This window comes from Macrosteles quadrilineatus, unplaced genomic scaffold, assembly GCF_028750875.1.
Source record: "Macrosteles quadrilineatus isolate MER2022 unplaced genomic scaffold, UCM_ALF_1.0 Scaffold_2__2_contigs__length_208266976, whole genome shotgun sequence".
Lineage (NCBI taxonomy): Eukaryota > Metazoa > Arthropoda > Insecta > Hemiptera > Cicadellidae > Macrosteles > Macrosteles quadrilineatus.
In genome coordinates this window covers 35116206-35130413 of record NW_026542595.1, presented here as the reverse complement: position 1 = coordinate 35130413, position 14208 = coordinate 35116206, and the positions used below count along the sequence as shown (strand labels likewise).

Genomic DNA, 14208 nt, shown 5'->3' with positions numbered 1-14208 from the left:
TATAATTTAAGGACTTGATAGAAAGAATGAATATGAATAATTATATTAAATGCTTGCAATCGTAAGGATTTAAATTTGACTATTCGAAAATTGTTTCCTTAATCAAAGCATATTACAGTCAATACCTAAACGTCACTGCAATTTTAGAGGCTCATAATTTTGGTCCATAATGAAACCTATTCCAACCACTGAATGTAAATTCGCATTTTCAGTAGATGAAACCACTATTGTAGAATATTCGGCAACCGAACTTTGTTATATAATAACGTGGTTTAATTAGATTTTTTATAAACATAAACCAAGGCATTTGCATTTTTTATATCCGTTAAATTTAAATAAATAGGGTATATTACTAAATATACAAATTATGAGTTGGCCACGTGGCTCTAACGCAATGCAACTACTTCGTGTGGAAATAACGCTTTAAATAGAACTCAGGCTCTTGACAACAAATGAATTCATTGCCCTTTACAATCTTATTTTTTTCTGTTCATCCTCTTGAATGTTAATTAGGCTCGAGATGATGTTCAGGGTATAAAACTCGTACCCTCACTAATGGAAATATGTTACAAAAACAATAATCAGTTAAATACTGAGATTTGTAACCAAAAACAATGCAAAAATTTCAAACCACTAACGTAGTGGGAGTTCCTCATACCAACAGCAAATTTTTGAAAATTCATTGTAATCTGGGGAAGTAATTACAAGATAAAGGGATTAGAATTAACTTTGTTTAAACTATTTGACTCAAAGTGTTAAATCAACGTTAAGTTTCGGGTTAAACAACATATTATACGTAATAGGCTCATTAGAAGTTACCTTCATATCTAGTAAAACCCAGCTTATACTGACTCAATTCCAGAACTTGTGTTTGATCAACCTTTAATACATTTTCTTGCGCAATTAATCAATAACTGTAGCTTACTGAAGAGCTAAATACTGTACATGAACTTCCTGTATTGTTGTGTAACTGATGGTTTGATAGAACAAGAGTCTGTGGTTTAGAACAATGCCTTTGTTGTCTAATTCACCTCCTGCGTTTGATTTGTAGACAACTGCATCGACCATTGACGACTAGATATAAGTAGGTCTCTCAAACAATGATTTAATATACATTAATTAAAATTACAAGAATCATAAATTTAAGAGCTTAGTTAAAATAACCACGATGGTTTTATGATATGTTTATGTATATTATATATGTTTTGGAACTAAAATATTTTATTTTATTCGCACAACGAGTCTAAAGTATTTACAAATTATTTTATGGGCAAAGTATATTTTCAGACTGTTTAACAGATTAAACATATAAAGGAAAATATATCTTAGTTTATTTGATTAACATGTTTCGTCCTCTTGATGTAATGGTTGAGTATCAATTAATGTTTGTGGTGTTAGTAATAGGAATACAACAACTTTAATCAGACCCAGCCTGACGTATGACGGTGTTAGAATTCCAATATACTAAACCTTACCTAGCCCAGACGTAGAGGCTAGTTTTATTTGAGCTGAGGGATTAACTAAAGTGAAAAATTGTGTAATAACTACTTTTTTATTCATTTAATAGTAACTTGTATTTTTTTTATAAACTTTATTTACGGTGAGAGTACCGGTAAATAACCGTTTAAGCTTAGGTTTTCTACTTTTCTCTCCAACATGGGAAAATTGGTTGTTAAGCATAAATATAAAATAATCCACAGTTTATAAAATATCTATAAGTTATATAATGTGTGATGCTCCAGCAAAATCATTTGTTTTAAAAGCGAAAGGCCATACAGGATATGACAGTTGTACCAAATGTACTGTTTATGGAAAACATTTAAATGGACGAGTTGCGTTTTTAAGCAACGATGTTACTGTTCGTAAAGACGATGACTATTTTGAAAGACAAGATAGGAACTTTCTCTTAGGTGCTACAGATTTAAAGAAAATACCAGGGTTAGGCCTAGTAAGCAATGTTCCTTTGGATTACATGCACCTTGTATGTCTGGGTGTAATAAAACAAAAAATACTTTTGTTTTGGAATTTTGGGAATAGAACATTCAAAAAGAAGAAGCAAGTATTCAAAATTATTGATAACCACCTTTATAGTGTATCTCTTTGGTTGTAAAAATCTTACCGTTTGTCCCCATCGAATTTAGCCGTAAACCAAGATCACTGACAGAGGTAAAAAGATGGAAAGCCACCGAATTTCGACAGTTTTTATTATACACTGGAGTGACTGCTATGAAAAACATTTTGCCTTCTCTTATTTATGGCCATTTTGTAACTTTACATGCAGCCATACGGATTTTTTGTTCCCACAATACAAGTTCAGATCATTTAGAATATGCTGAAAAAATATTGAAACACTTTGTAACAACATATGCGATTGTCTATGGCCAACACAACATAACCCACAACGTTCATGGATTACTGCACTTGGCAGATGACGTGAAACAATTCGGTTCCTTGGATAATTTTAGCGCATTTGCATTCGAAAATGAATTGCATATCATAAAAAACAAATTGAGGAAATCTGAAAAGCCTCTACAACAGTTAAGTAGGCGATACTTTGAAGAGAAGAATGCTAGTGTCGAGGATGATGATACCATTGCAGATAGCAATCTAAAGACAAACATTGACCTTAAAAGTGCCCATAGTTTTGGACCACTTGCTCACAACACATGTGAGCCTCAATACAAAATTTGTTATGTAGAACGGTGTATGGTAAAGCCTGGATCTAAAGCTGATTGCTATTGCCAATTAGTAGATGACACTATAATTGAAGTACTAAATGTTGCTCAAAGTATAAAGTATAAGTCTAATGAACCCATGCTGATAGGGAAAGAACTCACACAATCAGATGAGGAACTATTTTTAAAACCCAGATCATCTTTTCTAGGCATAATTATAGTTACAAGACAGGATAAAAACTTAAAGCAATGGCCTCTTATAAATTTGAAAACAAAGTTATTTCTTTTGTCATATAATGACAATAAATATGTTGCACTACCACTACTACATAGCAGAAAGTTTTAATACAGCTTCTTATATAGAAGAACTCAGAAGTAAGGTCAAAATACAGATGATTTCCAGATTTCCAGGTGAATGATATTTCCTTACCTTTTATCTTTATCTTTACCTTTATCTTTACCTTTTTTTTATCTTTATTTGACCTTACCTTTACCTTAACTCTTTTACCTGCAGTACCTTTATTCATTGATAAAAGCAAAAGGTTAACATTATACATTGTGTTTACTTTCTGTAGTCTTAGTTTATTTTGTCCTTCATATACTAATTAATAGCTGTTAAAAATGTGCCTATAACTTTATATTTTCAGAAAATGATAAACTCTACAAAATTGTGCTATTCGATGTTGGACTACAACTTGTCGCATCTAATTGGCTGAATGAGACTAAGTCAATTTGTGCTTATCCAAATTACAAAAATTTAAAAAAAAATTGATAAAGCAGTAAAAGTAAGAAAATTGCCAAACCCAAATTGGGAAAGATGTAAGGTGCTGCGAATTTTTGGAGGAAGTGGTGAGTATATTGCTACTTGTATGATGAGTAGGTGTTTAGTATTTAGAAGGAAAAAGGAACTATCAACTTTATATTAATTCAAAAGAAGAATATTTATTTTATATTAAAAACAAATGGTAATGCCAAACACCAAAGCCACAGAACCCAAGTCCATTTTATCTTCAGACAACAATCTTATCGCTCTATTCATGTCATTGTCCTTATCGCTTGTCGTTCGCCTCAGACAGGTATCCTGGTCATTCTCTCTCTGTCCACGGCCCTATTAATATGGTCTAGTACCGGCCACCTCTTTTAATCTCATTTCCATTTACATTATTTCATCAAGTTGTTTCAGTTTTCATTTTTATTGCAATTAATATTGCCCAATCTTATTCTGAAGTTATTTTTGTTGTTTTAGTGACAAGTAGTATTTTTATTTGCGTTTTATTAACTCACGAATCATGCACCATCAAGTAATCAAAGTGTTCTGTGCGGTGTCGCGACTTCCGTGTAATTAAAGTGGCCACGAACAATAAAAGACTTAGCGTTACGTGCGAACATCAAGCCTTCAAGCAGAAAGAAGAGCGAAAATCGTCTCATCCAACATCCAACTACCAAGGGTTCGTCACAGCGCCGACACTAATCTGAAGTTCAAATACGCCATCTTTCCCACTTCCCCCTACGTCTGCACTGGAGTTTGTAAAGGTACATGTTTTCAAGTTTCTTGTTATTTTCCGCAATGTAATTTGCGGTGGTCCTTCGTAATTTACCTATGAATAATCACTTTTAATATTCAATTTTTAAATAAATACACTCATACGTAACCGCTTATAATAATAACCTCATATATAACCGCTAGAAACAAGGTAAACTTAGGCCTAGGACTAGACCCAGCTCAGGTGCAACCCCCTAGTTTTAAGATATCTTTTATTAATGTACAATGTATATGGACGAAATGGGACCTCATAGAAATGTTTAACGATTTGACAAAACCAGACATCTTATGTTTGAGTGAACACTGGATGACTAGCTCAAATGTTCAATCTTTTAGTATGATTGGTGACAAAACCATGGCTAATGTTTTCACTAGGTCTGAAAAAAAGAACGGGGGCGTTGTCATATATGTAAAAAACAACCTTAGCTGTAAGAAACTTGACCTTGAACAATTCTGTGTGGAACTTGTTTTTGAAGTTACTGGTATTGAACTATGTAATCAATCCATCTCGATTCTTACTGTTTACCACTCACCATCTGCCAATACCGGTCAATACTTTGAACTCTTGGAAAAGTGCCTAGCCTATGTTAGTAAGCGCAACATGCGAGTGATAATTGGAGGCGATTTTAACATCCATTTGAACACTAATTCAACTGAAACCCTGCTTTTTACTAATATCCTTAGGTCCTATGGATTTTACCTTACCAACCTGCAGCCAACCAGGGGGCTTGCCTGCCTTGACAGCACTGCAATCAACTTTGACCCTGAAGACTGCCTTACACTTGTTGAAGACCCTGTGATCGCGGATCATTCAGCAGTTACGGTGACTATACGAGGACATCAAGTAAGTAAGCCAAACTCTCCATCTTGGTATAAGGATTATGTCTTTAATTATAGGACTGTAGATGTAGGTCAACTATCTATTCTAAGTAATGAGCTCAAGAATGCCTCTTGGTACAATCTTTCGGTTCAGACTGATCCTGGTAGTGTTTTTCGGGCCTTTTTTGATCTTTTTAGCAACGCATTTGATAAAATCTTCCCTTTAAAACAAAGGAAAAGTCCTGGAATAAAATGTAGGCCTAATTCTGGTTCTAAAAAGCCATCTAGCAGACCTGTGTTAAAGGACTGGTATACTCCCCCACTCCAACATCATCGTAATATTGTGATCACTTTGAATGATAGATGTAAGAGTGCGGCTACTGTAGAGGAAAGGGAATATTTCTATGGTATGTACCTAAGAGCCAAGAGAATTTACAGACAAATGATCGTTAATGCCAAGAAGGCTGCAAATGAAAAATTTATCTCTGAAGCTCACAACCCCTGCAAAGCCGCATGGAGTATTGCAAACGGCCTGCGTAAAAAGACAGTTGATTTTTGTTGCGAGGACAGTCCTGATGAAATAAACAACTATTTCATCGATGTTGTATCACGGGTGGTGGGGGGTATGCCACGGGCGGAGGCCACAATCACTAATATAGCTGGCCTAAATGTCAGACTACCACTTAACTTATGGAGACCAGTGACAGCAAAAAAGGTGAGGCACATTGTTGGTGGTCTTCGTTCTTCCACCAGTGTGGACATCTATGGAATGAGCTCCCAGATCTTGAAGGGTGTGATTAATGATATTGTTGACCCCTTAACCCTAGTTATTAACACCTGTCTGGCTTGTGGGATATTCCCTGAAGAATTAAAGACCGCAAGAGTTGTGCCAGTCTATAAAAAAGGTGACAGGACCTCTATCGCCAGCTATCGTCCAATTGCTATTCTTCCTGTAATATCTAAGGTTTTTGAAAGGGTCATGTATGATCAACTGGTCGAACATCTGGACCAGAATGAACTCTTCTCGGATTCTCAACATGGTTTTAGGAGGGGTCGCTCAACTTCAACTGCCTTGCTTCGGGTTGCTGAAAGGATATCTGAGGCTTTTGAGAACCAAGAGTCAATTAGTCTGACACTCCTAGATCTGAGTAAGGCTTTCGACATTGTCTCACATGATGTCCTTTTAAGAAAGCTTGAATGTTATGGAGCAACTGGTGTCGTACTGGAGTCCTTCAAGTCGTACTTGAGAGGCAGGAAGCAGGTTGTTGTGGTTGGGGGTGCTTCCTCTGGTGAACTTATAGTTGAGCATGGAGTCCCCCAAGGATCAATTCTGGGCCCTCTGCTCTTTCTCCTAATGATAAATGACTTCAGTGGTGGGGAGGAAGCTCTCCTTTACGCAGACGATACCACACTGATTAGGGGAGGAGCGAGCTTGGACGGAATCAGAGAGGCGGCAGCTGCTGACCTTGCTTTAGCAGAGACATGGTTTAAAAACAACAAGTTTCAGGTAAATGCCGATAAAACACAACAAATTATCTGCAGTTTAAGTCAAGATTTGGCCGTATCACAACACCACCAACCCCAACAAGTTAAACTTCTGGGCTTCACCATAGACAGGAAATTAAGTTGGCAACCTCAAATTGATGAAACGTGCAAAAAATTATCTAGAGTTGTCTTTCTGCTGCGTAGGCTAAAGAGTAGCTTAAGTGAAGCCTTTCTTATAAACATCTACCACGGACTGTTCCATAGTCACATCACTTACGGCATACTTCTCTGGGGCCATGCTACAGGGTGTGATGAAATGCTCAGGCTACAAAAATCTGCCTTGAGAGCCATAACATCCAGCGCTCATTTGGAACACTGTAAGCCAATCTTTAGAAGGCTAAAGGTGCATACTGTTATTGGACAGTATATATTCTCCTCCCTTGTACACGTCAGGTCGAACATTGAGCTAATAAAGACCAGAGGAGATGTTCACAGCTACAATACACGTAGCAGAAGCAAGATTGATATTCCTAGATTCCGCCTCACGGGAACACAGCGCCGATTTCCTGCCTTTTCTTGGAAGTTGTTTAACAAGCTCCCCCCAGAGATCAGCAATCTTCCGAAGAAAACGTTTGCCAGGGTTGTACGAGATAGGCTTCTTCAAAGAGCCTACTACTCCATGAGAGAGTATTTTGAAGACAAATGGTAGAGTGCACATCACCTCCGTAGTCACCCGCCAAGTTTTTTATTTTATTTTTTGAAACTTTCAAATTTGTTTCCTTGAAAGATACAAGTTTTATTTTGTTGTTGTAAATAATTTATATTTATATTTATATTAAAAAATTGACGCAGTTTATCCAGCTATGCTGGTCAACAACGCAGCTTTGGTAATAAGGTAATAAGGTAATAACATTTGGTCATTTCGAGCCATATCATTTTCCAGTTTTATGGAAATATATCCATTGCTCATTTCCGCCATTTTGAATCTCTCTTTCTCTTTCTGAATGACATTCTGTCATTCTGTCCAGTCAGTGACGTCAGTCCGTCAGTGTTCAGTTAGTTCATGTCCATGTCATGTTTTAAATCATACCACTCGGCGCATGCGCGCACATAACCTGTTCTAGCTCAGCCAATCATATTGTCACAACAATATTCCCAGTGTGCATTACATGCAATATTAGTTCTTTAACTCTCCGCGTCTTGCATAGGCGCTGCTTTGCAGCTGTTTCGGCAAACTCCAATATTTTCTGCAACGATCAGCTGATCGTTAACTGTCATTATCTTGTTTGTTTACATTTTCATTTTGCCGACCAAACTTCAACTTCAAAGTGGCAGTGGTTAGTTTGGCATTATTTTTACTTTATGTAGTGGACTTATAAAGTGAAATGTATTTTAGTTAATGGGTTGAGAATATTTTCTACTTTTTCAACTTAAAGTGTTACAAAATAAAATTGAATAATCTATACAAGAAGAAAATGGACTTTCTGCTGATTGATTTGAATAATGAAATACTGTCATGTTTTGGACTGTGGCTGTAAGTAGGCCTATTTACTGAAATATAACTAATTATTCCAAGTTTAAATAGTTAGGCCTACAGTACTACACTTGGACAACTTTATTATATTTTTATCATCATAGCCTATGCTTTATTATTTTATAAAGACAAACCAAGCTGGTTATTTACTGGTTCATGAACCTAACCTTCAGTGCTCACTAAGATATAGCAATTTATTAATATTTACTCTCAATTTTTGGAAATAGGCCTAAATTAAGGTTAAAACAGAAGATTGCTAGGCAACCATGGCTACCTCCCTTGCTGTTGTAAATGCAAGAAAGGATAATGCCTTCACTCAAATTCAGATGATATATGATTTGTCCAAGAAAGTGTCTGATAAGGATATTCAGCAAAGGTTTTTGATTCGGGCTAAGTCTGTAAATAAACTCCGAGATGATTTCTCTGAGGCTTTAGATGCCTGCCATGAACTTGAATTAGCAAAAGATCCTAACTTTCAACCCAACTATGCTCCTCTAAATAGTGTTGATGAATTAATTGACTACATTAATGCCAATGTTGCCAACCTTGAAAGTAAACTTCAATCCTCAAAAAATAAGAGTGATAAGACTCCGACTCCACAACCTTCGGTTGTACGCTTACCCAAGCTTGAACTTAAACATTTCAGTGGTGAACCTCTGGAGTGGGTGTCCTTTATAAATTTGTTTGATTCTAGCATTCATAAAAACTCATCTTTGTCTGATGTGGTGAAATTTCAGTATTTATTAGGCATTGTTTCTGGGGAACCCTTGAATTTAATTAAATCCTAGCCTATTTCTGATGCAAACTACACAGTAGCCTATGATTTGTTGAAAGAGCGGTATCATTCGCCTAGACGATTAGTTACTCTGCACTTAAATCAGATTCTTGACTTACCCTCAGTAAATCACACCTCAAAACAAATGAGAAAATTTGTAAATTTATATAATGAAAACATTCAAGCACTCAAAGGCTTAAATAGTGAAATTGCTACAAAAAATAATCACCTTTTGTCTGCCATGCTTTTGAGAAAACTGGATAGTGATTTAAGGAAACGATTTGAGATTTTTCTTGCAAACCCCACTGACAGTGATGGTGATAACCCTGCCTTACCTAATGTGACTGAGTTAATTCAGTTTCTCACTAAAGAATGTAATCAAATTGAAGAAGCAAACCTCCACAGCAGTCATAATGTGAAAACAACATCTGATAATTCATATATTAACTCAAGATTCAACAAATCATCGGTAGGTAATAAGGTGTCTATGCTGACTTATCATTCTGGTGATCAAAGCAAATCCTACCCTAAGTACACTAAATGTTTTGTATGCAACAAAATTGATCATAAGGTGTATACATGCTCGGTCTTTAAAGATAAGGATCCTAAGGCCCGTTACCAGATTGTAAAGGAGAATAAGCGGTGCACATCGTGTTTAGGGAATCATCTACTGAGTGACTGTAAATCTAAGTCGAGCTGTTACACATGCCATCAGAATCATCATACTTTATTACATTTTTATGGTAAACCTCGTCAATCATCTAACCAGGCTACGCCTCAGACTTCAACTCGTGATTCTTCCTCAGCTCATCAAGAAAATTCATCATCTCAACTCTCATCAGCCCTGACTAGTCAAGAAAGATGTTCCACAACACATCATCCCATCCCTCAACAGTGTTGTTGGGCACTTTACTTGTGAAGCTGGTATCGCCCACCGGAGTTAGCCATGTATTTCGAGCTCTCGCTGACTCTGGTAGTCAATCATGTTTTCTCACAGAACATGCTGCTCAACTTTTATGTGTCTCACGCACAAAAAGTGCGCCTAGTGTAGTAGGCCTCTCTCAAATACCTACTCGATGTAAAGGTGCCACTTCTCTCAAGGTAGAGACATTGAATGGAAAAACTATCTCTACTGAATCAAACTTTTTAATTCTTGATAAAATATGTGTTGATTTACCCCGCATGCCTATATCCTCTGGTGTCATTGAGATGGTAAATTCTTACGTTTTGGCTGGTCCCATGTTCCATTTACCTGGTGGGATTGATGTTCTTTTAGGTGGATCACTTTTCCCTCTCATGCTCACTCAAGCAGTTCACAACCTCGGGCCTAACCTACCAAGTTTAATAGGCTCACACTTTGGATTTTTGGTAATGGGTGACGCACCCTGTGCAATCAAGCTGGATGATGACACTAGTTCTCACATGTCAACCATGCTTTTGGCAGTCAATGACATTGAACTGCACAATTCTATCCAGCGGTTTTGGCACCAGGAGGAGCCACCAGTCGCATCAAAGCAATCAGATGATGATAAAATGTGTGAAGAACACTTCCTCTCCACTCACTCTCGGGACCAATCTGGCAGATATTACGTCCGACTACCGTTCAAGACTGAACACCCTGCTCTAGGAAATTCTGTCTTTGCTGCAGAGAAAAGACTACACTCACTTCAGAAAAAGTTTAAGGCTCAACCTCAATTCAAATCTCTATATTTCGACTTCATGTCTGATTATTCGTCTTCGGGACATATGGAACTTGCTCATAATGTTGACTTATCCGCCCCGCATTACTATTTACCTCATCATGGGGTGTTGAAGGAATCATCCAGTACCACTAAACTACGTACTGTGTTCGATGCTAGTGCAAAAACCTCCAATCTCTCAATGATATTTTGCTTACAGGAAGAAAAATGCAAACCAACATTTGTGACTTGTTGCTCATGTTTAGAACTCATAGTGTAGTTTTTTCATGTGATATAAGGCAGATGTACAGACAGATCTGTCCAAAGTCCATTCTGAGGACCAGAAGTTTCACTATATCCTATGGCATACTCGTCCAGATCAACCACCCTCTACCTTCAGACTTACCACAGTAACCTATGGAGTCAATTGCTCACCGTACCTCGCAATCAGGACTTTGCACCAACTTGCCAATGATGAAGGCGACTCGTTCCCTGAAGCGGCAGAGATTCTTCGAACACAAACCTTCGTTGACGATGTGATTTCTGGTGGAGATTCCGAAGAAGAAGCTTTAAGACTCCAGAGACAACTCATCGCCCTATTAGCACGTGGAGGCTTTGAGCAAAGGAAATGGACTTCCAACTCCAGTCGACTTCTTCTAGATCTTCCAGATGGTCATCGAGAGACTCCGGTGTTCCTTCAAGATAGTTCACAGCCTCATGACACCATTTTAGGCATTCACTGGCCTCCAGTTACTGACTGTTTTACATACAATTTTAATTTTTCCGCAAGCGCAACTACAAAGCGTCAGGTGCTCAGTGTGATTGCACAAATATATGACCCCTGTGGTTTCCTCTCCCCAATTGTGATGTGGGCAAAACGTTTTATGCAGCTCTTGTGGACCAAAGGATTGGATTGGGATCAAACACTTCCCGCTGCCCTACTCGAAATGTGGCAAAGTTTCACTTCATCTACAGACAGCCTGCGAGAGATTTCAATTCCTCGAGCTTTTCAAGTGTCACGAGCATGCACTACTGCCTTACATGGCTTCTCAGATGCCTCCGAGAATGGTTATGCTGCAGTTGTTTACTTGCGCTGTGAACTCAGTGATGGGACTGTCACAACAATCAGACAGATTATGTCAAAGACTCGGGTTGCTCCCTTAAAAAAAACTTACAATTCCACGCTTGGAACTATGCGCCGCCCATCTTCTTGCCCAGATAGTAGCCTATGTGGTTTCTATTTACAAGATAAAATTAAAGATTTCATCCATCATTCTCTGGTGTGACTCTACTATCACCCTAACTTGGCTGCAGACACCACCTCATCGATTGAAGACCTTTTTTGGGAACAGGGTTGCGCAGGTGCAAGAATTAGTACCTAATCATTGCTGGCGACACATATCCAGTGAATATAACCCCGCTGACTGCGCGTCACGAGGTATCCTCCCATCAGAATTGTCTAACCACGAACTTTGGTGGTCTGGTCCCCCATGGCTTCAATATTCGAGTGAATCTTGGCCATCCTCAAACTTTACTCCTCTAGATATTACAAAAACAGGAGAAAATAAACCTCAGTCACCCACCACTCTTATATCTACAATAAAACCCACTCAAGAATGGGAACTCCTCACTAGATTCTCTCACTTCAGCAAACTTACACGAGTGATGGATTACATTTTACGATTCATCTATAACCTCCGGCACTCAAAAAGGTGCTCAGGCCCTCTCACCTCATCTGAGTTAACTCAAAGTCGACTGACAATCTTCAAGAAGGTTCAAGAAACGGTTTTTGGAGATGACATCGCAGCGTTGAAGAACAACTCATCTAAAACCAATTCATCACTTCGACGTCTCCATCCTTTCATTGATAAATCAGGTTTACTTACTTCGTGTTGGTGGACGATTGAATGCATCTCAACTTTCAGAAGACGTTAAGCATCCTGTAATTCTACCTAAGAAACATCATGTGATTGACATTCTTATTGATTTCTATCACCAGAAATATTTGCATTCAGGGCCTCAATTAACTCAATCCCTTCTCGCTCAGAGCGTTTGGATTCTTTCTGCCCGCAGCGCAATACGCTCTCGAATTTTTAAATGTGTCATCTGCTTTCGACACAAACCACATAATAAAATTCCACTGATGGGTGATCTCCCAAAATCCCGAGTGACACATTCTCGTCCATTTCTCAACACGGGGCTGGACTACGGTGGTCCTTCCAACATCAAGGTTCATAACCTCCGTTCAATACGTTTGATAAAAGCGTACATTTGTATCTTCGTCTGCCTTGTAACAAAGGCTGTTCACATTGAAGTAGCTACTGACCTATCAACTGATGCCTTCATTGCTGCACTAACTCGTTTTGTGTCAAGACGTGGCCTCTGCAAGAACATATATTCGGACTGCGGGACAAACTTCGTTGGTGCTAATAACGCCTTTCAAGCTCTCTTCAAGTCAGCTGAACGAACATCTTTTCTTGAATTTTCCTCAAACCAAGACATTACCTTCCATTTCAACCCCCCAGCTGCTCCTCACCAAGGTGGTCTCTGGGAAGGAGCCGTTAAGAGTGCCAAGCATCACCTCCGCCGTGTCATCGGCGAACATGTCCTAACCCTCTCAGAGTTCATGACCCTGTCTACTCAAGTGGAGGCGATACTTAATTCGAGACCTCTCACACCAATGTCAAACGACCCTTCAGATGTCACTGCGCTCACTCCAGGACATTTCTTGGTCGGAGCTCCACTTGTCTCTGTTCCTGATAAAAATCTGGAAGATGTTCCTGATAATCTCCTGAAACACTGGCATTTGGTCAAGGCCCTAAATCAACGCATCTAGAAGAGATGGCAACTGGAGTACATTCACACCCTCCATCAGCGGGTTAAATGGACTGAACAAAATTCCAATCTTCGCATTGGTGACCTCGCCTTAGTACATCAGCCTACTCCTCCTCTTTCTTGGCCGTTAGCTCGGATTGTGGGTGTCTCTCCTGGAAAGGATGAGGTTGTACGGGTCGTCCACTTGAAAACTCAACAAGGACTCTTGACTCGACCAGCTCACAAGGTTTTTCCTTTGCCTGCTTATCAAGAGTAACTTCAAGAACTTTAATTTGTAAATAGTATTTTTTCTCAACCACTTTGGAAAGAAGATTTATTTTATTGGAATATTATTTTTGTGTTGATTTGTTGAATCCTGGAGGATTCAAGGCCCCCTGTATGTTTAGTATTTAGAAGAAAAAAGGAACTATCAACTTTATATTAATTCAAAAGAAGAATATTTATTTTATATTAAAAACAAATGGTAATGCCAAACACCAAAGCCACAGAACCCAAGTCCATTTTATCTTCAGACAACAATCTTATCGCTCTATTCATGTCATTGTCCTTATCGCTTGTCGTTCGCCTCAGACAGGTATCCTGGTCATTCTCTCTCTGTCCACGGCCCTATTAATATGGTCTAGTACCGGCCACCTCTTTTAATCTCATTTCCATTTACATTATTTCATCAAGTTGTTTCAGTTTTCATTTTTATTGCAATTAATATTGCCCAATCTTATTCTGAAGTTATTTTTGTTGTTTTAGTGACAAGTAGTATTTTTATTTGCGTTTTATTAACTCATGAATCATGCACCATCAAGTAATCAAAGTGTCCTGTGCGGTGTCGCGACTTCCGTGTAATTAAAGTGGCCACGAACAATAAA

The 14208-nt window shown here is 38.3% G+C and overlaps 2 protein-coding genes across 2 annotated transcripts; both read left to right on the top strand.

Annotated features, from left to right (window-relative positions):
• The first annotated feature begins 9692 nt into the window (after window positions 1-9692).
• Window positions 9693-11796, top strand: LOC128984071 (uncharacterized). Its single transcript, XM_054403355.1, has 2 exons — window positions 9693-10671; window positions 10814-11796. Exons 1-2 carry the CDS (start codon window positions 9693-9695, stop codon window positions 11794-11796), a joined length of 1962 nt encoding a protein of 653 aa, XP_054259330.1.
• Window positions 11797-12653: 857 nt separating this feature from the next.
• LOC128984070 (uncharacterized) lies at window positions 12654-13346 on the top strand. Its single transcript, XM_054403354.1, has one exon. It carries the CDS (start codon window positions 12654-12656, stop codon window positions 13344-13346), a length of 693 nt encoding a protein of 230 aa, XP_054259329.1.
• Window positions 13347-14208: the final 862 nt, after the last annotated feature.